General features: G+C 41.1%; 2 protein-coding genes across 3 annotated transcripts in view; one reads left to right on the forward strand and one right to left on the reverse strand.

The window, feature by feature from the left end:
• Window positions 1-26348, forward strand: part of CCDC146 (coiled-coil domain containing 146) — a 123989-nt gene that overhangs the window by 38300 nt on the left and 59341 nt on the right. The window lies entirely within an intron of this gene.
• Window positions 3667-26246, reverse strand: FGL2 (fibrinogen like 2). The gene is made up of 2 exons (XM_070755199.1): window positions 25569-26246; window positions 3667-11249 (listed from the first exon to the last, which is right to left on the reverse strand). Exons 1-2 carry the CDS (start codon window positions 26200-26202, stop codon window positions 10546-10548), a joined length of 1338 nt encoding a protein of 445 aa, XP_070611300.1. The 5' UTR covers window positions 26203-26246; the 3' UTR covers window positions 3667-10545.

Raw genomic sequence — 26348 nt, forward strand, 5'->3', positions numbered from 1 at the left:
CCTTCTCTGTGGCGGCCCCGGCCCTCTGGAACCAACTCCCCCCAAAGATTAGAATTGCCCCCACCCTCCTTGCCTTTTGTAAGCTGCTTAAAACCCACCTCTGCCATCAGGCATGGGGGAATTGAGACCCTCTTCCCCCTAGGCTTTACAATTCTATGCATGATATGTATGTATGTTTGGGGTTTTTTATTTTATATATTAATGGGTTTTTAATTATTTCTAACATCAGACTACTATTGTACACTGCTTTATTGTTGCTGTTAGCTGCCCCGAGTCTCCAGAGAGGGGCGGCATACAAATCCAATAAATGAATGAATGAATGAATGAATGAATGAATGAATGAATAAATAAATAAATAAAATGAGGACCCAGATTGTGGGGGCAATAGCCTGGCTCTGTTAAAAAGTGCTATTGCTAACATGTTGTAAGCTGCCCCTGAGTCTAAGGAGAAGGGCGGCATAAAAATTGAATAAATAAATAAATAAATGGGGGAGGGCCTTTTTACCCTCCCTTGGCTCCAGGGAATCCTGGGGAGGGTGGAACATGAGCCTACTGGGCCCACCAGAAATTGGGAAACAGTCCGTTTCCAGCTTCCAGAGGGACTCCAGGGGGGCAAGGGAAGCTATTTTCACCCTCCCCGGGCATTGAATTATGGGTGTGGGCACTAGCGCATATTCAATAGTATACACGCACACTCTTTCGGTACCCGAGGGAAAAAAAGGTTCACCATCACTGTATTGGAATTTGGAACCCTTTGGAACCAGCTCCCCCAGAGATCAGAGTTGCCCCCACCCTCCTTGCCTTTCGTAAGCTCCTTAAAACCCACCTCTGTCGTCAGGCATGGGGGAATTGAGACTTTCCCTTCCCCCTTGGCTTATAAAATGTATGCATGGTATGTCTGTATGTATGATTGGTTTCTTAAATTGGGGTTTTTACATTACTTTTAATATTAGATTTGTTCATATTGTCTTTTTACTGTTGTTAGCTGCCCCGAGTCTACGGAGAGGGGCGGCATACAAATCTAATAAATAAATAAATAAATAAATAAATAGATAGATAGATAGATAGATAGATAGATAAATACATAAATAAATAAATAAATAAATAAGATAGATAAATAGATAAATAAATAAATTAGATCGTTTCAATTTCTATGTGAAATTATTGAAGAATCTAAAGAGGGCATTGATATAATGGCACTGGACCAGAATATCTCCGAGACCGCCTCCTGCCGCACGAATCCCAGCGACCGATTAGGTCCCACAGAGTGGGCCTTCTCCGGGTCCCGTCAACTAAACAATGTCGGTTGGCGGGCCCCAGGGGAAGAGCCTTCTCTGTGGCGGCACCGACTCTCTGGAACCAACTCCCCCCAGAGATTAGAACTGCCCCTACTCTTCCTGCCTTCCGTAAACTCCTTAAAACCCACCTTTGCCATCAGGCATGGGGGAATTGAAACACCTCCACCGGGCATGTTCAATTTATACATGGTATGCTTGTGTGTGTGTCTGTTAGTATATGGGGTTCTTTTAAATCTTTAAATATTTTAATGTTATTTGGATTATTTATGATTTGTTCTATCTTGTTGTGAGCCGCCCCAAGTCTTCGGAGAGATGGGCGGCATACAAATCTAAATAATAAATAAATAAATAAATAAATAAATAAATAAATAAATAAATAAATAAATAAGGGATTACGGGGTCCTTAAAAAAATAAAACAAATGCTTTATTTGTTGCTTTAAAATGTTACTGGTTTTTTTTCTTTTCAGTTTTGCAAACAGCGGTTTGGTATCCTATTTGGAACCGCCTGCAAAATTGGATTTCGTAATCAAATTATTTGTGATTTCTGGATTTAAGTAAGACTTTCGGGTTGTTGAAGCATCATCCAGCCAAATTTCCAGTGGGAGTCGAAACCTGAAACTCTACAAATATTGGCTTAAACTGTAATTCGTTGTTTGCTATGGCTACCAATTGTTTGAGTCTAGCAACATCTGGGGAACTGCCTGACCTCCTTCCCTGATTTTAAAAGAATAAATATATTTATCATGGCTCGTCAACCCCAGAAAGTTATATAACAGCTCTTATAATAATGAGGATAAGGAAATAGCAGCCTTACAGATTCCAATTTTTTTCTGGCTCTAACTGGGAAAATGAGGGATTCTGATTGGGTACCTCTAGAGCAGTGGTTCTCATTCTGGGGGTTGGAAGCCCTTTGAGGGTCGAACGACCATTTCACAGGGGTCGCCTAAGATCCTAGGAAAAGACAAATTTCCCATGGTGTTAGGAACTAAAGCTTCTATTCTGACGCCTTGGAACATATTTTTACCTTCCGACCAATTAGGCATTTACCGTGGGCGTATCCCTCTGACCTTCCTGCCAATCACCTTAAAGCAAACCCAATGAAGTTCAGGTTCGGGTTCGGCACCCGAATTTTAAAAAAAGTTCGGGCTCGGCACCTGAACCCGTATCCGAACTTTTGCTGAACGTCCGAGTTCGGCCCTAGGAAAAGCGCCAGGAAGCGCTGCTGCCCAGCTGTCACCTTCCAGAACAGCCGGGGCGCTTCCCAGCGCTCTCCTGAACCCGAACCCGAACTTTTGCCGAACTCCGGAACCGCCTGCTACCGCATGAATCCCAGCGGCCGATAAGGTCCCACAGAGTTGGCCTTCTCCGGGTCCCGTCGACTAAACAATGTCGTCTGAAGGGCCCCAGGGGAAGAGCCTTCTCTGTGGTGGCCCCGGCCCTCTGGAATCAACTCCCCCCAGAGATTAGAACTGCCCCCACCCTCCTTGTCTTCCGTAAACTACTTAAGACCCACCTATACCGCCAGGCATGGGGGATTTGAGACACTTTCCCCCCAGGCTTATTATAATTTCTGTTTGGTATGTATGTGCTGTTTGGTTTTTAATTATGATAGGGTTTTTAGTTTTTTTTTTAATATTAGATTTGTGCCTGTATAATACTGTTTTTATCGTGTTGTGAGCCGCCCCGAGTCTTCGGAGAGGGGCGGCATACAAATCTAATAAATTATTATTATTATTATTATTATTATTATTATTATTATTATTATTATTTGTTTGGGAGACCGCCGAGAAGTGCCCTGGCTGTTTCTGAAGGTGACAGCTAGGCGGCGGCACTTCCCACCTTCCGAAACAGCCGGGGGAGCTGTCAGCCAGTCGGGAGGCGCAAAAGGAGGTGGAGAATCCCACGAGGGGATTCCAGGGGCGGAGCTTTGACATCACTGAGACGTCCTTCCTGGAGTCTTCGCTTCAGCCGGCCAGGAAGGACGTCTCAGTGATGTCAAAGCTCTGCCCCTGGAATCTCCTCGTGGGATTCTCCACCTCCTTTTTCGCCTCCTGACTGGCTGACAGCTCCCCCGGCTGTTTCGGAAGGTGACAGCTGGGCGGCGGCGCTTCCTGGCGCTCTCCTGAACCCGAACCTGAACTTTTGCCGAACTTTTGCAAAAATTCGGGTTCGCTATACCGAACTTTGCAGGTTCGGTTCGCCCAACACTACTTAAAGCTCTGTTGGGAGAATTGGCGCTAGACTTATGGTTGGGGGCCACCACAACACGAGGAACTGTATTAAGGGGTCGCGGCATGAGAAAGGTGATGAACCACTGTCTAAAGTTTCACGCATGAGATTTAACAGTATTACACAATAAAGCCATTGTCAAGCCTGTTGTTTCTTTATTTGGTAGGCAATTCGGATGACAATTTGCATTGAAAACAAGAAGACATACTAGATGTGACGACGTGTGAGCAAACACATGATTCAAATCATTTAAACACAGAAATACGGAAAAAAATAACCCAGCAAGTGAGCTCATTGAGAAAAGTCACACATTTCACAAAAATAAGAACCGTTTACATATAAGCAGGGGTGAGTTACTCCCAGTTCAGACCAGTTCTTCAGAACTGGTGGTCACATGGTGGTCTGGGTCGCTAGAACCAGCAGCGACCCAGTCCTGCCACGGCCCCAAACCGGTGCTCTCGGTGGCGCCTACGGCGTTGCCATCTTGTTTTTAGCTTCTGCGCATGCGCAGGTGCTGAGTTGGTAGCACTGGGCATGCGCACAAACGCACAAGCGCATCAGGAATTGAACCGACAGTGAGATAAGCTAGGACCCCCCCCTGCCTGTAAGATATTCTTCGTGAAAGACATCAGACATTGGAAGCAAAAGCATTGGGAATAATATCTTACGATGCACAAAGAATTATGTAAATTCCCAGAATGCCATAGTAGGTAGATCTCTTGGAATAAATACTTTACGCTATTAAAACACTTTCCTAAAATTTCAAACCTGCTTTAACACACTGTGTAGATATGGCTTAAGCAAAATGAAAATCCAATTAATGTCTCTGTTGTCCGCATGTCAGTGGCAATGCCGTTGTTTTTCCCATCCAAACCACCATGTGGAGTTGATTAATATTATGGGCATTTTACGGATCATTTAAAGAATGATTTTGCCTGAGATAAATGGCTTTGGTTTTTCATTTGGATAGCTTTATATTTTCCTTTAGTTTGCAAGACATTTGATTATGGGAGTCAACATCCGTTCTATTTTTATTTTCCTATTTTTCCATTTAAAACATTTTATGTCCTGCTCTTAGCATTGCTGTTTCCCGTAGCGATCTTAAAGCTTTGTTCCCTTTACAAATATAGTAGTCAAAAACAGTGTAATAACATCCTTAATGTTTATTACCTAGATTATATTTGGGAAGAAATGTTTTGATAAGTACCAGCGCTAAGCAGTAGTAGACATTGTTTTTTTTTTAACTTAGGAAATTTGATGTGCGACATCAGAAAACATTTTCAATGCAAACATATATATGTTCCTTTCAACATTACCATATCTTGTACTCTGCAGTTAAATAAGATTTGTAACTAAGTAGTAAATATGGATTTAATTGTACTGGGCAAAAGCCTCCTTTGTAATGCAGATATACATAAGCACCAATATCTTTTTTGTCAATAGCAATAATATACAAATAAAATGCTAAATGCAGGTCTTCAAATAATCCGTTCTGCTTTAAATATTAATTTATGCTTCTCTGTGTACGTATTTTACGCCTGTTCACAGTAATGAACTATTATAAATATACTCTTAATCATTTTCTCCATTAAAAACTAACCATAAGCTGATATGTACATTTCTACATGGCCTTTATGGATGAAAAATGTTATTTAAGCCAAACTAGATAATTCAGTTTTTCCAAAACTGGAATCCTCTAATTGTATTACACTGTATTTCGTTAGCGTCTGAATATAAATCTTTAAGAAATTGGCTCTATTTTTAATCTAAGTGAAAAGTTAATACTAGTTGTAAGTCCATCCATGTATGTTATGCTGTAGGCTAAACAAAATAACTGTTTTTCCCATTAAGCCAAGAATGATAAGATCTGTAGACTTACATATCTGGGGAAAACTTTTTTTTTTAAACTGCTTTTAAAAATTAGGCAAAAAAATTGAACTCTTTTGAAGAAAATATCAAGTGTCACGTTCCCCCACAGCATTCCAAAGTGAGTAATTCTGACCAAGTGGACAAAATGTGCTGTCGCGTTGGAGAGTAAATAGAGCGTGGAGGAAGACTAAGTAGTAGTTAGGAATGTTCAATCTCAATCCAGGAATTAGCAATCTGAAATCCTCAAATTTGAGGATTCCTCATTTTCAGTGGCTTTTACAATCACCCATTGTGCTGGGCTGTGTTCTGTGACCCCCTGACCCTTCAATTTTGTTAAGAGAATGAAAAGACCAAAACGTTCAGAGATATTTTAAACGGGGGAAAGATCTGGATCTGAGGTCCTGCACATCATTTGCGAGTGTTTTAATTGAGCTGTTAACACAGTCGGCCGCCATCTTAATTCTAGCCATCTATGTGATCAATCCCAATCTCCACAGTCTCTTGTGTAGATAAAGGGCTTAAAGGGTTAAATAAGGTTCAGGAGGGAAGTGTTTTTAATAGGAAAGCGAACCCAAGAACGAGGGGGCACCATCTGAGGTTAGTTGGGGGAAAGATCAGAAGCAACGTGAGAAAATATGATTTGACTGAAAGAGTCGTAGATGCTTGGAACAAACTTCCAGCAGACATGGTTGGTGAATCCACAGTAACTGAATTGAAACAGGCCTGGGATAAACATCTATCCATCCTAATTGCTCATCGCAGCTGCGAGAGCAATTATGGGCTTCTCTAAGTATGCCCATATCACTCCAACACTCCGCAGTCTGCATTGGTTGCCGATCAGTTTCCGGTCACAATTCGAAGTGTTGGTTATGACCTATAAAGCCCTTCATGGCACCGGACCAGAATATCTCCGGGACCGCCTTCTGCCGCACGAATCCCAGCGACCGGTTCGGTCCCACAGAGTTGGCCTTCTCCGGATCCCGTCGACTAAACAATGTCGTCTGGCGGGACCCAGGGGAAGAGCCTTCTCTGTGGTGGCTCCGACCCTCTGGAACCGGCTCCTCCCTGAGATTAGGATTGCCCCCACCCTCCTTGCCTTTCGCAAACGCCTTAAAACCCACCTCTGCCGTCAGGCATGGGGGAACTGAAACATCTCCCCCTTGCCCATGTTGTTTTGGTGTTAGATTGATTGTGTGCTTGTTTTTTTAATATTCTGGGGTTGTTTTTTATGAATTTTTTAGCTTAAAATTGTAATTGGATTGGTGGGTATTGGATTTGTTATTATGTATTGTTTTTACCATTGTTGTGAGCCACCCTGAGTTTGCGGAGAGGGGCGGCATATAAATCCAATAAATCTAATCAAATCTAGCCATCTATGTGATCAATCCCAATCTCCACAGTCTCTTGTGTAGATAAAGGGCTTAAAGGGTTAACTAAGGTTCAGGAGGGGTGTTTTTAATAGGAAAGTGAACCCAAAAACAAGGGGGCACCATCTGAGGTTAGTTGGGGGAAAGATCAGAAGCAACGTGAGAAAATATTATTTGACTGAAAGAGTCGTAGATGCTTGGAACAAACTTCCAGCAGACATGGTTGGTGAATCCACAGTAACTGAATTTAAACATGCCTGGGATGTAAGATAAAATACAGGAAATAGTATAAGGGCAGACTAGATGGAACCAGGAGGTCTTTTTCTGCCTTCAAACTTCTATGTTTCTATGTTGCACATGTGAAACCACCACCACCCAGTCCATGGAAGACAGTCCATGGAAGACAGATCCTTGGAGGTTGTTGTATTAGATCAGTGATGGCAAAACTATGGCACAGGTGCCACAGGTGGCACGTGGAGCCATACCTGCTGGCACATGAGCCTAGTTCAGCTGTAATGTGCATGTGTGTGCTGGCTAGCTGATTTTTGACTTGCACAGAGGTTGGGAGGGTGTTTTTGGCTTCCAAAGAGCCTCCGGAAGGAGGGGGGAGGGCAGTTTTACCCTCCCCTTGCTCCAGGGAAGCTTTGGAACCTCGGGAGGGCAAAACACGAGCCTACTGGGTCCCCCAGAAATTGGAAAACAGGCCCTTTCCGGCCTCCAGAGGGCCTCTAGGAGGTGGGGGAAGCTGTTTTCACCCTCCCCAGGGATTGAATTATGTGTGTGTGTACTTGCGCACGTGCGACCGTGCGCAAGCATGCTCTTTCGCCACCCGAGAAAAAAAGGGCTCACCATCACTGACCTAGACTATTGCGATTCCATGTACAGTGTTCCCTCGATTTTCGCCGGTTCAAACTTCGCGGAAAGTCTATACCACGGTTTTTCAAAAATATTAATTAAAAAATACTTTGCGGGTTTTTTCCCTATACCACGGTTTTTCCCACCCGATGATGTCATATGTCATCGCCAAACTTTCATCTGCCTTTAATAAATATTTTTTTTAATAAACTTTAATAAATAAACATGGGGGAGTTAAGTTATCCTTTCCCCCTACACTATTACAAGTTATGCATGGTATGTTTGTGTGTATGTTTGGTTTTTTTATAATAAGGGGTTTTTAGTTGTTTTTATTAATTGGATTGTTCATGTTGTTTTACCACTGTTGTTAGCCGCCCCGAGTCTGCGGAGAGGGGCGGCATACAAATCCAATAAATAATAATAATAATAATAAACATGGTGAGTAATAATCTGAATGGTTGCTAAGGGAATGGGGAATTGCAATTTAGGGGTTTAAAGTGTTAAGGGAAGGCTGGTGATACTGTTCATAGCCAAAAATAGTGTATTTACTTCCGCATCTCTACTTCGTGGAAATTCGACTTTCGCAGGCGGTCTCGGAACGCATCGCCCGCAAAAAGCGAGGGAACACTGTAATTATCATTTGAACCGGTTAATTTTCACCTTCATGTGACAGCCTGTTGATCTACATGCGATATATTAAATTTTGGTTTTTCTTCTATAAGCATAAAGATATCTTTGGGGTTAGTTCCTCTCCTATTGAAAAAAACCAAAAACCTCTAGTTTTTTTTAAAAAAATTGAGCAGGAAATACTTAATTAAGCCACCATCATTTCAGTTCATTTAATTGTCCTTGTTTCCAAACGCCGTGATAAACATCTGCCACTGTTTTCAGCGACATTTAAATTGATCTAATCCTGTCTGAGTGAATCCTAACCATTCACGTACATTCATATTTGGATAGTTGGCGCAACTGTTATGGAAAGTTCGATAGATTCATTACAAATGACAGCAGCATCTAGTGGAATGTAACCTTCCTAGATCATAATCAACCGTTGCAGATTCATGCATCCAATGAAGTCAACTGTCATCCATGTAATTTTACACTGTGACAAACGTGATCGCATTTTAGAATAAAATTATAAAAAAACACACTATGATAAAACACTACAAAAGCTAAACTTGCCGTGTTTTCCTGAAAATAAGGCTTCCCCCATAAATAAGACCTCCCCCAAAATAAGCCCTCCCTAAAAAAATGCTTAAAGTTAGAGAGACAGAGCTGGAAATAGGGTAAGGCAGCAAGAAAAGACCCATCTTGCCCCCAAATAATAAGACCTCCCCCAAAATAAGGCCAAGCGCTTATTTCAGGGTTCAGGAAAATATAAGGCAGGGTCTTATTTTGGGGAAAACACGGCAGTTAAAATTCTTCATGGCTTTTACTAAAACAAAACAGAACAAAAACAAGAAATGCAGATAGTCTTCTACAAACTATTTAGACATAGTTCACAATAAAGAAAAGTGACAGTGGCAATGCATTAATTCGTCATCTATAAAAATATAACCTCTATTATTTACATAGAAAAGCACAGTCACAAAGAGATAAAGATGGGGTGGGGGGTTCCGCATGGCAGGACAGTTTAGGTTCACTGGCTTTGAAAATAATGGTTAAATAATCAAATTGGCACGCAGCATTTTCTCCAACAACTCAAGGCAGAGTAAAATGGGGCCTTCCCCTCACTTTATTCCCAACACCAACCTTGTAAAGTTAGACTGAACCAAGAGGCTAGGTTGACCGGAAAGCCAGTTATTGAATTTATAGATATGTTTCTGGGAATGTGAGTTAAAAATGGGGGCATTTAGACTTTGGGTTTAAGTGCCTTTAATTATCTGCATTTTTTTCCCCCTATGAGCAGATAATAGAACCTGACTACTGGGATTCCTTCAAAGTCACTGTGTCAAAATTGAGCCTAAATTCAAATTCAGAAAATTATGAGGTCGAAGTATTATTTGGTCCAAGTCTTGGTATATACCTGGGGTCTCCGAACTTGGCAACTTTAGAATAGAATTAGAATAGAATAGAATAGAATGGAATAGAATGAGCTGGAAGGAACTTTGGAGGTCTTCTAGTGCATCTCCCTGCTTAAGTAAAAGAACCTATATCATTTCAGATAAATGATTGTCTAGATTCTTCTTAAAAACTTAGGAAGAAAGGAAGGAAGGAAGGAAGAGAGGAAGAGAAGAAGGAAGGAAGGAAATAGGGAGGGAGGGAGGGAAGGAGGGAGGATAGATAGATAGACAGACAGACAGACAGACAGACAGACAGACAGACAGACAGACAGACCTGTTTTCCCCCCAAATAAGATATCCCCTGATAATAAGCCCAATTGGGCTTTTGAATGCATAGCAATAAGGCTAAGCGTTTATTTCAGAGTTCCCAAAAATATAACACAGATCTTATTTTTGCGGAAATACAGTAGGTAGGTAGGTAGGTAGGTAGGTAGGTAGGTAGGTAGATAGATAGATAGATAGATAGATAGATAGATAGATAGATAGATAGATAGATAGATAGATAGAAAGTGAAAGAGAGAGACAGAGAGAGAGGGAGAGAGAGATATTTATCCATGATGGAGTGCTTTAAGACTTGTGGACTTCAACTCCCAGAATCCTGAGCCCTTTGACCATGACTGGCTGGGGAATTCTGGAAGACAAAATCCACAAGTCTTATAAATTGCCAAGTTTGGAGACCTTTCAAATGAATTTGGTCAGGAAAAGACGTCTATGTATGTATACTATGTATGAATGTTTGCAAGATTAAGAGATTTTATTTTTTTTAAAAAGAAGAAATGTAACTGAATATTCTTAAATTGCACTCAAATTCGGAGAGAAAGTGCCAAGATGGGACAAAATTATTTTGGGGAGCAAGGAAGGATTCACGGCAAAAACGTTTTGGGCCTCATCATCATTTTAACCTTCTTAAGCCCTTTTTTGTAACCGTTCATGTTCTGATCAGACGATTCGGGCCACGAGGCCCAAAAAATGCCATCGCGAATCCCTTTGTATTTCTTGTTGTAATATCTGCCGTTGAGGTTAGCGGCCATACAGGCGTCAAACCACCACCCAGAGCTATAGTACGCTGCGCAGTGGCCTGTAGGGTAGTGATCATTGTCGCTGTCCGGGGTGCTGAAGGACTTTTGATCGTGGGTGTAGGGTTTTTTATAGTTCAAGGCGTCTCCGATGGTGCCGGAATATTTGCCAATGGTTAAGCGGTATTTGAGGTACTCGTTGGCGACGTAGAACTGATCATATTTGGCGTATTCTCGGACGCCGTTGAAGTCTTCCATCTCGATGATCAGCTGCATCTCTTTGCTTTTGGTCAGGAGGTGGATTTTGTCGTTGCCCAACCAGAACTCCTTACCGTTTCCGAAACCATTCTTGTAGTCCTCCCAGGTCCGGTTGAAGGAGACGCTGCCGTCCTGGCGCATCTGGAACACGGTCCAGCCCCCTCCGAAGGACTCCATGTTGCAATAAGCATCGAAGTTAGGGTTCCTGGGATCCGGGGTGATTTTGTAAAAGCCGTTTTTCCGGTTTCCGGCGGCAAAATAATTGGAGCAGTCTCCTTGAATAAGCTGGATGACTGGGGAGAAAGAGAGAGGGAGACGGACGGTTATCACAAGTGACAGGCAGTTTTGACTTATCTAGCATAGGGCGAAAGGATGCAGTTGTAATGGGATTGTATTTCCAAAAAGAGAATTTTTAAAAATTGGTGTTGAAATAAATTATTCTATGCAGTCAAAGGTTTCCTCCCTCCTTCCCTCAATCTTTCTACCATCTCTTTTAATAAAATATCTTAGTCATTGAGATCTTTCTTTCTTTCTTTCTTTCTTTCTTTCTTTCTTTCTTTCTTTCTGTCTGTGTGTCTTTTTCTTTCCTCCCTCCCTCCCTTCCTCCCTCCATCCCTCCTCCCCTCCATCTCTCTACCATCTTTTTTAATAAAATATCTTAGTCATTGAGATCTTCCTTCCTTCCTTCCCTCCTGTCTTTTTCTTTTATCCATCCCTCCCTTCCTCCATCCCTCCCTCCCTCCCACTCCCTCCATCTCTCTACCATCTCTTTTAATAAAATATCTTAGTCATTGAGATCTTCCTTCCTTCCTTCCCTCCTGTCTTTTTCTTTTATCCATCCCTCCCTTCCTCCATCCCTCCCTCCCTCCCACTCCCTCTATTTCTCTATTATGTCCTTTAATAAAATATCTTAATCATTGTGATCTTCCTTCCTTCCTTCTTTCCTCCCTCCCTCCCTCCTTCCCTCTCTCCATCCCTCTTTATTATCTCCTTTAATAAAATATGTTAGCCATTGAGATCTTTCTTTCTTTCTTTCTTTCTTTCTTTCTTTCTTTCTTTCTGTCTTTTTCTTTCCCCCCTCCCTCCCTTCCTCTGTCCATCCCTCCCACTCCCTCCATCTCTCTACCATCTCTTTTAATAAAATATCTTAGTCATTGAGATCTTCCTTCCTTCCTCCCTCCCTCCCTTCCCTCCCTCCTTCCATCCCTCCCACCCTCCATCCCTCTATTTCTCTATTATGTCCTTTAATAAAATATCTTAGTCATTGTGATCTTCCTTCCTTCCTTCCTTCCTTCCTTCCTTCTTTCCTCCCTCCCTCCCTCCATCCCTCTTTCTCTATTATCTCCTTTAATAAAATATCTTAGCCATTGAAATCTATCTTTCTTTTCTTCCTTCCCTCCTTCTCTCCCTCCCTCCCTCTATTGCTCTGTCATCTCCTTTAACAAAATATCTTAATCATTGAGATCTTTCTTTCTTTCTGTCTATCTGTCTGTCTTTTTCTTTCCTCCCTCCTTCCCTCCCTTCATCCATCCTCCATCCATTTTTACTTCCTCTCTCCTTTTCATCCTCCCTCCGCAGTCGCCTTTAATAAAATATCCTAGTCATTGAGATCTGCTACAAGAACAGAGGCAACAATTTTTTATCATAACCTTCCTTCGTACTATGTGACAGTTCTCAAGATTTACAGCAGCTGCCCTCGACATCTGTGAGATGGCTTTTTTCTAGGTGGAGTTGGAGAAGAGCTGGCCTCGTGATTTTTACTACGTGTCCCTTCAGGGAAAACAGATTCATTGATTTCGCAGAAAAGTAACTGAAACAAGTCTACTACCGCCAGAAATAACAGTGACTCCGCTACTAAAGTGATCCCGGGCACAATGTTCTCTGAAAATGGTCATTTAAAAGATGACAATGACTTCCTCTAACCCCGGCATTGCGTAACTTTGTGGTTTTGGCACCAAAGAGGAATGTAACACTTGCTTAAAAAAAAAAAAAAAAGGGTCTTCCAGCTGTTTCCCAGTTGCTATAAATTATTTATGTCATTGGCATTTAATGTCATTATGTCACTGAAATAAGAAAGACAATTCACATGGTGCTGGAATTTGTTTTGCTCGGCAACTGGTTTGTACTTATAGAAACATAGAAGACTGACGGCAGAAAAAGACCTCATGGTCCATCTAGTCTGCCCTTATACTATTTTTTTATTTTATCTTAGGATGGATATATGTTTATCCCAGGCATGTTTAAATTCAGTTACTGTGGATTTACCAACCATGTCTGCTGGAAGTTTGTTCCAAGGATCTACGACTCTTTCAGTAAAATAATATTTTCTCATGTTGCTTTTGATCTTTCCCCCAACTAACTTCAGATTGTGTCCCCTTGTTCTTGTGTTCACTTTCCTATTATAAACACTTCCCTCCTGAACCTTATTTAACCCTTTAACATATTTAAATGTTTCGATCATGTCCCCCCTTTTTCTTCTGTCCTCCAGACTATACAGATTGAGTTCATTATTGAGTTCACTGATGACCATTGTAGCATCCCAAGGTCGTGTGATCACCATTTGCAAACTTTTTTTAAAAAAATATGGCTTTTATTGTTTTTCTCCATAATACGTCCATACATATACCTTAATTTTTAACAATATACACATAGCTATACGCTTCTGGAATGGAAAATGCAGTTTAATGTTTCCAAATGTAAAATAATGCACTTGGGGAAAAGGAATCCTAAATCTGAGTATTGTATTGGCAGTTCTGTGTTAGCAAAAACTTCAGAAGAAAAGGATTTAGGGGTAGTGATTTCAGACAGTCTCAAAATGGGTGAACAGTGCAGTCAGGTGGTAGGGAAAGCAAGTAGGATGCTTGGCTGCATAGCTAGAAGTATAACAAGCAGGAAGAGGGAGATTATGATTCCGCTATATAGAGTGCTGGTGAGACCACATTTGGAATGCTGTGTTCAGTTCTGGAGACCTCACCTACAAAAAGATATAGACAAAATTGAACGGGTCCAAAGACGGGCTACAAGAATGGTGGAAGGTCTTAAGCATAAAACGTATCAGGAAAGACTTAATGAACTCAATCTGTATAGTCTGGAGGACAGAAGGAAAAGGGGAGACATGATTGAAACATTTAAATATGTTAAAGGGTTAGATAAGGTCCAGGAGGGAAGTGTTTTTAATAGGAAAGTGAACACAAGGACAAGGGGACACAATCTGAACTTATATATTGAAGTTAGTTGGGGGAAAGATCAAAAGCAACATGAGAAAATATTATTTTACTGAAAGAGTTGTCTTTTTCTGCCGTCAGATTTCTATGTTTCTATGTTTCTGTGTTTCGTTTTGATAAAACATAAACCAATATCTTAATTTGCAGCGTTAGTTACCTTTTGCAAACTTTTGACGAGCAAAATCAACAGTAGTAGTAACTCTGAGAGGGATTTTGGAGGCCTAGTGGACAACCATTTAAATATGAGCCAGCAGTGTGCGGCAGCTGCCAAAAAAGCCAACACAGTTCTAGGCTGCATTAACAGAGGGATAGAATCAAGATCACGTGTTAATGCCACTTTATAAGGCCTTAGTAAGGTCACACTTGGAATACTACATTCAGCTTTGGTCGCCACGATGCAAAAAGGATATTGAGACTTTAGAAAAAGTGCAGAGAAGAGCGACAAAGATGATTAAGTTACTGGAGGCTAAAACACATGAAGAACGGTTGCAGGAACTGGGCATGGCTAGTTTAACGAAAAGAAGGACCAGGAGAGACAGGATAGTAATGTTCCAATATCTTAGGGGTTGCCACAAAGAAGAAGGAGTCAACCTATTCTCCAAAGCACCTGAGGGTAGAACAAGAAGCAATAGGTCAAAATATCTCCAGGACCGCCTTTTGCCGCACGAATCCCAGCGACCGATTAGGTCCCACAGAGTTGGCCTTCTCTGGGTCCCATCGACTAAACAATGTCGTTTGGCGGGACCTAGGGGAAGAGCCTTCTCTGTGGCGGCCCCGACCCTCTGGAACCAGCTCCCCCCGGAGATCAGAACTTCCCCCACCCTCCTTGCCTTTCGTAAAGCTCTTAAGACCCATCTCTGCCGTCAGGCATGGGGGAACTGAGACATTTCCCCCGGGTCTATACAGTTTATACATGGCATGTTTGTGTGTATGCTTGCTTTTAATAATGGGGTTTTTAGTATTTTTTAAATTATTAGATTTGTTACATTGTCTTTGTTATTGTTGTGAGCTGCCCCGAGTCTACGGAGAGGGGCGGCATACAAATCTAATTAATAATAATAATAATAATAATAATAATAATAATAATAATAAACTGAACAAAGAGAGAAGCAACTTAGAACTAAGGAGAAATTTCCTGACAGTCAGAACGGTTGATCAGTGGAACAGCTTGCCTCCAGAAGTTGTGAATGCTCAAACACTGGAAGTTTTTAAGAAGATGTCTGAATTAGTTGTAGGGTTTCCTGCCTAAGCAGGGGGTTGGACTAGAAGATCTCCAAGGTCCCTTCCAACTCTGTTGTTATTATTATTATTATAAAATCAGTGGGGAAGCCAGATTCCCTCACCTAACGCGTTGCTAGCTTATCAAGTATAGGTGTTCACTTAATAACCGTGGCAAGAAAGTTCATAAAAAGGGGCAAAACCCCACGTAACAAATTTTCTCACTTAACAACGGAAATTTTTGAGCTCAATCACTGTTGTAAATTATTATTATTATTATTATTATTATTATTATTATTATTATTATTATTTATTGGATTTGTATGCCGCCCCTCTGCGTACACTCGGGGCGGCTAACAACAATGATAAAAACAGCATGTAACAATCCAATACTAAAACAACTAAAAACCCTTATTATAAAACCAAACATACACACAAACATACCATGCATAACTTGTAATAGCCTAGGGGGAAGGAATATGTTGGTTATGACCTTTAAAGCCCTTCATGGCACTGGACCAGAATATCTCCGAGACTGCCTGCTGCTGCACGAATCCCAGCGAACCGATTAGGTCCCACAGAGTGGGCCTTCTCCGGGTCCCGTCAACTAAACAATGTCGGTTGGCGGGCCCCAGGGGAAGAGCCTTCTCTGTGGTGGCCCTGACCCTCTGGAACCAACTCCCCCCGGAGATTAGAACTGCCCCTACCCTCCTTGCCTTTCGTAAGCTCCTTAAGACCCACCTTTGTCGTCAGGCATGGGGGAACTGAGACATCTCCCCCGGGCATATACAATTTATGAATGATATGTTTGTATGTATGTGTGTTTAGAAAATGGGGTCTTTAAAATATTTTTAAATAGTAATTTAGATTTGTTGTAAATTGTTTTCACTTTGTTGTGAGCCGCCCCGAGTCTGCGGAGAGGGGCGGCATACAAAAATAAATAAATAAATAAATAAATAAATAAATAAATAAAGAAAGAAAGAAAGAAAGAAAGAAAGAAAGAAAGAAAGAAAGAAAGAAAGAAAGATCTCAACTCCCCCATGCCTGGCGGTATAAGTGAGTCTTGAGTAGTTTACGAAAGACAGGGAGGGTGGGGACAGTTCTAATCTCCGGGGGGGGAGTTGGTTCCAGAGGGCTGGGGCCGCCACAGAGAAGGCTCTTCCCCTGGGGCCAGGACTGCCTGTGCTCTCAAGATAACAGAATGGTTGAAGAGTTTGAGTTTTAGCAGTAGATTAAAAATGTTTTATTAAATTTGTCCAATTTCAGTTACATGGACTCCTGGGTTCTGGATTTTGGACACATTTTGTAAGTAACCATAGTTGAGGTCTTGTGGTTTAAAAATGTGACAATTCATATATTTATTTAATTATATTACATTAGCAAAACTACAGTGGCAGGAAGCCTGTGGTGCATGAAACATGACTGACTACCAATCATCTTAGCAGCCCTAATTCTGACCACTCACATGTGTAATTTAACAACATCTTGACCACAGATTTACCATTCCTGTGGTCTGTCAAATCTGAAAGAATTTTCTTGTGAAATCCAGTGGTTTATTGAGAAATAAATAACAATTATGATTGCTAAGGTTAGATTATAATGTAGGATTTAGTTTATATGAATGGATATTTAATGTTTAAAGATAAGTAATTTGGTTTTTCTTTTCTTTTTAAAGGGCAACTATTATAAAATAAGGGTTAAGAAATATATATTGAATTTAGTTGGGGAAAAAATCAAAAGCAACATGAGAAAATATTATTTTACTGAAAGAGTAGTAGATCCTTGGAACAAACTTCCAGCAGACGTGGTTGGTAAATCCACAGTAGCTGAATTTAAACATGCCTGGGATAAACATAGATCCATCCTAAGATAAAATACAAAAAATAGTATGAGGGCAGACTAGATGGCTCATGAGGTCTTTTTCTGCCGTCAGTCTTCTATGTTTCTATATATTGGTCAAAAAAATAAATAAAGGGAACACAGTTCCCTTTGCGTTCAGTTTTGGTTGCCACGATGCAAAAAGGATGTTGAGACTCTAGAAAAAGTACAAAGAGCGACAATGATGATTAGGGGACTGGAGGTTAAAACATATGAAGAACGGTTGCAGGAACTGGGCATAGCTAGTTTAATGAAAAGAAGGACCAGGGGAGACAGGATAGCAGTGTTCCAATATCTCAGGGGTTGCCACAAAGAAGAAGGAGTCAACCTATTCTCCAAAGCACCTGAGGGTAGAACAAGAAGCAATGGGTGGAAACTAAACAAGGAGAGAAATCCAAACAAACAAACAAACAATACATTCTAACCACTGCTCCCTCATGGTTCTTGTCGTGGTCACAATAACATTCGTCACCCATTCTGTTCTTTTGTGCTAGCTTTTGTGGTGATATATGCCATCTAATATTATTTTACTGAAAGAGTAGTAGATCCTTGGAACAAACTTCCAGCAGATGTAGTTGGTAAATCCACAGTAACTGAATTTAAACATGCCTGGGATAAACATAGATCCATTGTAAGATAAAATACAGGAAATAGTATAAGGGCAGACTAGATGGACCATGAGGTCTTTTTCTGCCGTCAGTCTTCTCAGTCTTCTATCTACAAAACATCTTATACATATTTTCCTTAAATGCAGTTGACATTGTCATTTTATAATTTCTCTCCCATAATTGCTGCCAACAATCTCTGTCTATTGTGTAACCTATATTTCTCATCCACTTTATCATTGTGTCCTTAACCTGCTCAAATTCTAATTCAATCGTTAAGAAGTATTTGTAAATTTTTTTGATCAAGTTAACATCCTGACCCAATAAGATTTGATGTAATTCTGTTTTTTGTAAGTTAATACCTTCTGTTTTAATGTCTTTCTCAAATCTTGATTGTAACTGTAAATACATAAACCAATCCAGTTTTATGCCTTGTTCTAACCCAGTGTTTCCCAACCTTGACAACTTGAAGATATCTGGACTTCAACTCCCAGAATTCCCCAGCCATCATTCGCTGGCTGGGGAATTCTGGGAGTTGAAGTCCAGATATCTTCAAGTTGCCAAGGTTGGGAAACACTGTTCTAACCCATTCTGTTCTTGATAGCAGTTATAGTCATTTATGGAATAACTTTAAGAATGCCCTCACTTTGAACTTTGCAAGTTCACAATTACAAATTAAACAGGCCGTTTAAGCACAACAATAGTACTGAGGCCTTAGAAAGAGTGCAGAGAAGAGCAACAAAGATGATCAGGTTGTTTGGAGACTAAAAGATACAACGGACAGTTGTGGAAAGTGGACATGTTTAGCCTAGTGAAGGAGAGACATAAAGGGGTGGTCATAGAAAAGAAGGGATGATTTATTCTCCAATGCAGGACAAGAAGCAACAGATGGAAATTCATTGAAGAGACATCCAACTTGGATGTGAGAGAAATTTCCTGATAGTGAGAACAATTAATCAGTGAATTAGTTTGCTTCACAAAATTGTGGGTGCTCCATCACTGTTGTGGTTGGCTTTGGCCCAGCTCCTGCCCCAAGGAATGTGGAGGTGGATGTGGAGGAAACATCCACATGCCACAGGCCTGATAGAATCTCCCGACGAAGGCTCCTCTGACGAAGGAAGCGTGAGTGGCAGGGAAGAGGGGAGTTTGGCAGACAGCCCAGGAGGAGATCAATCATCCTTATCATCCCTGGATTCTGAACAAGAACTTATGACGGACCCACGCATGCGTAGAGTGATGCATGTGAGACAACAACTGAAGGATTATTACAAGAGAAAATGAGGCCACCTGTGGTTGGGTGGGGCCGTTGTAATTAGTGCTACAGATAAAAAGCAGTGTGCTGGTTTAGCCTCGTGGAAGCTTATCTGATTCATAGTTTCGTCAAGATTGTGGTTTTGCTGTTTCCCTGTTCAAGACTGTGTGTGGACTTTCTGGACTTTGGAATTGGACTCAATTCCCCAGTTACTGGGTGAGAAATTGGATTGCATTTAACCTGTGCCTTGTGTGTACCAGAAAATCCCTTTGACATTTAAAAAGGGAGTTGTTTCTGCTTTTGTGTTGATAAAGACTTTTGGTTTTCCTTCTGTCGTGTGGTGTGTGTCTTTCTGGACTCATTACCCTGTAATTACGGGCGGTTGGGACACGCCGGCAGAACAATTCAAGAAAAGATTGGGCAACCATTTGTCCAAGATGGAATAAGCACTCCTATCTTGGACAGAAGGTTGGAGTTGGAGATCTGTGTGATCCCTTTCAGCCAAATATAATCATCTTTACACTGTTTTGGGAGGCATGCCAATGGCAACAATTTGTTCCTGGTCCAGATATGTTTATAATAAAATCCGAACTTTATTAACTGTATATATCAAACTTAGGGGCATGAATATTTCTGTCTGCTTCGGATGATGATAATCAGAAATGTCAAATGAATTCTTAAGTTATTCCTTGGTTACTGTAATGTAACCAATTTAAAATGTTAAAATTTGTTGGAAAGAAGCTTGGAAAAAGAATTATCTGAAAGCCAAAATAGATCATGTTTGAATGCCAAGTGCCATCATTTTTACGAAGTACTTTTGTGCGTGCTTAGAACAGACTGTGTTGAAGATAAAGCAACTCCTAAAACTGCATAGCTGGAAGGAAATTGCCTACAAAACAGTTCCTAATTTTTTCACTGGTTCGGAGAGGGTCCGCAACTTGGGCGTCCTCCTCGATCCACAGCTCACATTAGAGAACCATCTTTCAGCTGTGGCGAGGGGGGCGTTTGCCCAGGTTTGCCTGATGCACCAGTTGCGGCCCTATCTGGACCGGGACTCACTGCTCACAGTCACTCATGCCCTCATCACCTCGAGGTTCAACTACTGTAATGCTCTCTACATGGGGCTACCTTTGAAAAGTGTTCGGAAACTTCAGATCGTGCAGAATGCAGCTGTGAGAGCAGTCATGGGCTTACCTAGGTATGCCCATGTTTCACCAACACTCTGCAGTCTGCATTGGTTGCCGATCAATTTCCGGTCACAATTCAAAGTGTTGGTTATGACCTTTAAAGCCCTTCATGGCACTGGACCAGAATATCTCCGAGACCGCCTTCTGCCGCACGAATCCCAGCCACCGATTAGGTCCCACAGAGTGGGCCTTCTCCGGGTCCCGTCAACTAAACAATGTTGGTTGGCGGGCCCCAGGGGAAGAGCCTTCTCTGCGGCGGCCCCGACTCTCTGGAACCAACTCCCCCCAGAGATTAGAACTGCCCCTACTCTCCTTGCCTTTCCTAAGCTCCTTAAAACCCACCTTTGTCATCAGGCATGGGGGAACTGAGACATCTCCCCCGGGCATATACAATTCATGCATGGTATGTTTGTGTGTATGTTTGCTTAGTAAATGGTTTTTTTAAAATATTTTAAACTATAATTTAGATTTGTCATGAATTGTTGCATTCTGTTGTGAGCCGCCCCGAGTCTGCGGAGAGGGGCGGCATACAAATCTAAATAATAAATAAATTAAAAAAAATATAGTATGAAATTATTTGACCCCTATGACAATCATTAAGTGTTGTACCTCTTGACAAATGTATATTTTCATTTATGTACATCGAAAGCATATGCACCAAAGACAAATTCTTTGTGTGTTCAGTCATACTTGGCCAATAAAGAATTCTATTCTATTCTATTTTGCCAAGATTCTTGGTATATGATGTGCCATCTATTTAGAAATTATGATTTTTCCTCCTTTGATCCAGTTATTTGCAGCTGAAGGATTCTGTCATTTGGGCCTTTCGCCTTATATAAGACTATACCAGCCATAAAACATATGGCGAGCACTTGAATCGCTTTTAAAAATAATTCAAAACAATGTTTCACAATAAAGCTTTTAATTTTTTGAGGTTTTTTTTTAAAAGTTCACACACATGGGTCCAGTCTAAACCTGAGGCATTTCACCAATAAGTTAGAATCAATCATCTATCTATCTGTCTGTCTGTCTGTCCGTCCGTCCGTCCGTTATCCATCCATCCATCCATCCATCCATCCATCCATCCATCCATCCATCCATCCATCCATCCATCCATCCATCCATCCATCCATCTATCATCATCTATCTATCTATCTATCTATCTATCTATCTATCTATCTATCTATTTATCTATCTATCTATCATCTATTTATCTATCTATCTATCTATCATCTATCTATCTATCTATCTATCTATCATCTATTTATCTATCTATCTATCTATCTATCATCTATCTATCTATCTATCTATCATCTATCTAACTATCTATCTATCATCTATCTATCTATCTATCTATCATCTATTTATCTATCTATCATCTATCTATCATCTATCTATCTATCTATCTATCATCTATTTATCTATCTATCTATCTATCTATCTATCTATCATCTATCTATCTATCATCTATCTATCTATCTATCTATCATCTATCATCTATCATCTATCTATCTATCATCTATCTATCTATCTATCTTATCTTATCTATCTATCTATCTATCTATCTATCTATCTATCATCTATCTATCTATCATCTATCTATCTATCTATCTATCATCTATCTATCTATCTATCTATCTATCTATCTATCTATCTATCTATCTATCTATCTATCGTATTTATATGACACTCATTCCAAAATGGACTCAGGCTAACAAGTGACATAAATACAACAATAGTAAAATACAACTGGAATACACAATAAAATCAATAATATAATAAAACAATAATATCCTAAAAAGAACCATACAGTACATACACTACAGTCAATCTAATTTACAGGCCTTACGGAAAAGCCAGGTCTTAACGGCTTTCCGGAAGACCGGTAGGGAGGAGGCAGTTGAGAAACTCTGGGGGCAGTTGATTCCATAGGGTCGGAGCCACCACAGAGAAGGCTCTTCCCCAAGGTCCAGCCAAACCTCACATTTCATCTGTGAGGCCCTTGATGCTTGTTTAGTTTCATTACCAAACTAGGTAACATCATCAATGCTAGGAAGGAGTGGGGTTTGCCCTTAGTTTATATTCTAGTGTCTTCCCTTATCAGGGTTAATTGGGATGGTCTTAGAGATTCTTTGATTGGGCTGTTTGCTGTTGACCCTTTTGGGGGGCAATTTTTCAATTGGGGTATTGTTTACTTCATTGTTGGTCTGTTGTTAACCTTGGAGTTAATCTATCTATTTGTTTGTTTGTTTATTTGTTTGTTTGTTTCTTTGCCGCGCCTCTCCGTAAGCATAATCTCCGTAAGCATAATCTATGCTTATCTGGGTGCTGATTACTGGTCTTTCTGTTCTCTTTTTGGATAGATTGTCTCCTTTGCAAAGCCTACAGATATCGTTAAAGTCTATGTGTCTATCAATGGCTAATTTTTCAGACTGCCAAGTTTCTAGGAATTCCCTGGCATTTTGGGACATGGCTTGAAGGTCTAGCATTGGTCACATTTGTCCAGGTGAAACTATAGTTAAGTCTACCAATGGACAAAAAAAAAGAAACTCAAACTAAACATTGAAATAAAACATCAAGAAATCTAAAAGCAATTAAAAGATAATGTTGATAGGAATGTATATATGATGTAGATTCATCTGTAAATATGATCATGTATTGTTTTTTTAAAAATGGAAAAAATTAAATACATATTTTTTTTAAAAAAGAAAAAGTCTTACACTTAGGCAAGAAAACCCCAAAGTAGACTTATAAGGCTGCGTGAAACCAGGCTTCATAGCAGGAACTGTGAGAGGGATCTTGGAGTCTTAGTGGACAACCAATTCAATATGAGCCAGCAGTGTGTGATGGCAGCCAAAAAAGCCAAATGCAGTCCAAAATTGCATTAGCAGAGGAATTTATTTATTTATTATTTATTAATCAGATTTGCATGCTGCCCCTCTCTGCAGACTCGGGGCGTCTCACAGCAATAATAATACAATGTAAACAAATCTAATATTTAAGTTAATTTAAAACCCCAATTTAGAAACCAATCATACATACTAGCATACCATGCATAAATTTTATAAGCCAAGGGGGAAGGGAATATCTCAATTCCCCCATGCCTGACGACAGAGGTGGGTTTTAAGGAGCTTACGAAAGGCTAGGTGGGTGGGCGCAACTCTGATATCTGGGGGGAGCTGGTTCCAATCAAGATCAGGTGAGGTACTAATACCACCCTATAAAGCCTTAGTAAGACCACACCTGGAATACTGCATTCAGTTTTGGTCACCACAATGCAAAAAGGATGTTGAGACTCCAGAAAAAGTGCAGAGAAGACCAACAAAGATGATTAGGGGACCGGGGGCTAAAACATAGGAAGAATGGTTGCAGGAACTGGGTATATCTAGTTTAATGAAAATAAGGACTAGGGGAGACATGAGAGCAGTCTTCCAATATTTGAGGAGCTGCCACAGAGAAGAGGGGTGGCCAAGCTATTTTCCAAAGCATCTGAAAACCAAACAAGGACTAATGGATGGAAACTGATCAAGGGGAGATTCAACCTGGAAATAAGGAGGAACTTTCTGACAGTGAGAGCAATCAACCGACGGAGCAGAAGTTGCCTTTGGAAGTTATAGGAACCTCATCACTGGAGGCTTTCAAGAAGAGACTGGATTAGTCTCTTGGTCAGAAATGGTTTAGGGTCTCCAGCTGACCTAAAAGGTGTCTTCTAACTCTGTTAATTTGTTAATTCCCCAGCAGAGCATAGTTGGCTGAAGAATTCTACAAGTTGTAGTCCACAAGTCTTAAAGTTGCCAAGTTTGAAGACCCCTGCATTAGTTTAGCCCTGGCCAGTAGCAAACTAACTGGGCAAATTATAACTGATCCACCTTTGGTACCCCCTTGGCCAGTGGTCCCCAAACTACGGCCCGTGGGCCGCATGCGGCCCGCTGAGGCCATTTATCCGGCCCGTGGGTGAGTGACAGGAGCACATCTAATTTTCCATGAATAAAATGCGGTATTTTGTTAGGAACTAATATCAATCATCAAAAAAGTTGCAAAAGTTTTTTTCCCTAATTTTGTCATCCAGTTACATTCATTTTCTTTTAATTCAATTCCCTCCTCAAAAAAGTACACCACCAATTATATTTCTAACTTATTAAGCATTATGCCAAAGTGCTTCCTTCTTTCTTTATATCCTTCTTTCTTTATACATTTTTCTATAAGCCAAGAAAACCTTATATAGCCAATCAGATGTTAACAAAAGAAAATTAAAAACAAAACATAAACATATATGAATTTCAGACTTCTTCCCCGCCCCCCCTAAATAGTATGTTCCCATTTTGTTTTTTACTTTAAAATAAGGTGGCATTTGTTCATAGGTTTTTTTTATAGTCCGGCCCTCCAAGAGTCCGAGGGACAGTGATCTGGCCCCCTGTGTAAAAAGTTTGGGGACCCCTGCCCTTGGCATTCCTAGTGAACAGCAAAGGATGCTCTTATATAACCTAATAAGAAGTAGACTAAGGTATAGTGTGCATTGTCAATTTGCTAACATTGAACACCCAGTTTTTCCTTAGGCTTATCTTTCTTTCCGAAAGCCCCTGTACTTTTCCCTCAGTTGTTGTTGTTGTAGTAGTAGTAGTAGTAGTAGTAGTAGTAGTAGTAGTAGTACAACGAGTTAGAAGGGACCTTGAAGGTCTTCCAGTCCAACCCCTTGCTTAGACAGGAAATCCTACTCTACTTCAGACAAATGGTTATCCAACATCATCTTAAAAACTTCCAGTGTTGGAGCTTTCACTACTTCTCGAGGCAAGCTGTTCCACTGGTTAATTGTTCTCCCCGACAGGAAATTTCTCCTTAGTTCTAAGTTGCATGTCTCCAGAAGTTGTAAATGTTCCAACGCTGGAAGTTTTAAAGAAGAGATTGGACAGCTATTTGTGTGAAATTGTATACAGGGCTTCCTGCCTAAGCAGGGGGTTGGACTAGAGGACCTCCAAGGTCCCTTCCTATTCTGTTCTGTTTTATTCCATTCCATTCCATCAGTATTCTATTCTTTTCTGTTCTGTTCCATTATTCTATTCTATTCTATTCCATTCCACTCCACTCCATTCCAATTTTCTATTCTATTCTAAGCTTTCATCCATTACTCTTAGTTAGATATCAACCCTCAAATCCTGCCTTCTTTACAAGTTGGTGCAACGACAATTCCCAATGTAATAAGGTGGCTAACCCTTCAAATCCGTGGCGAAAACCGCAAACGTTGACCTACCTGGTTTGGCTCCTTCGGCCGGACATTGCGAAGAGCACTTAACGTCCAAGCTGTTGACGAAAAACGTCAGGTTGGCCACCTTGTTGTCGACGTAATTCTCCACGTTGTTCATGTTGACCAGGTTCATCTTCTCCAGCCGGCCTTGCAGGGTGTGGATCTGGCTCTTGGCGTTCTTCAGGTTCTCGGACAACTTGGTGACCTTGTCCTGCAGGTCGGCGACTCGGTTGTCTTGCACGAGGCTCTGGTTTGCCGTAACCGGCGGCAGAAAGTCGTTGGCGTGGTCCTTCTCTCGGTTGTCGTCCGCCTGGAGTTTGCAATCGTGGCAGGACTTGCTCAAAGTGTTGACCATCTCCTTGAGGAGCTCCACTTCCTTGAGGGTCTTCTCCATCAGCTGGAACTGCTTGGGCAACTGGACGGTCAAGGGAGGGAGATTCACCTGGTAGGGGCATTCCTCTCCATCACATTTCCCGCTGCTCTGGAGGGTGAGAGGGCAAGCCGGAGACGCCTTATCTCCTCCTCCTCCTCCTCCTCTTTCTTCATCTCCCCGTCCCTCACCTTCTTCCGACAGAACGAGCCCGCTTGCCACAAACAGAGCTGCTGCCTGCAGTAGCCACAACCCTCGAGGGAGCTTCATGTTGTCTGAGAATCTAGCTACACAGTGAGGAAGTGTGCGGAGCTGCAGAAACTTTTATAGAGGCTGTGCATGTGAGTTATCGCAGCCGGGTTTCTCAGGAAAGGGTGGGTGTATATCTTGCATCACACGGCTGGAAGGGATATTAA

The sequence above is a fragment of the Erythrolamprus reginae genome, chromosome 6 (assembly GCF_031021105.1).
Source record: "Erythrolamprus reginae isolate rEryReg1 chromosome 6, rEryReg1.hap1, whole genome shotgun sequence".
Classification (NCBI taxonomy): Eukaryota; Metazoa; Chordata; class Lepidosauria; order Squamata; family Dipsadidae; genus Erythrolamprus; species Erythrolamprus reginae.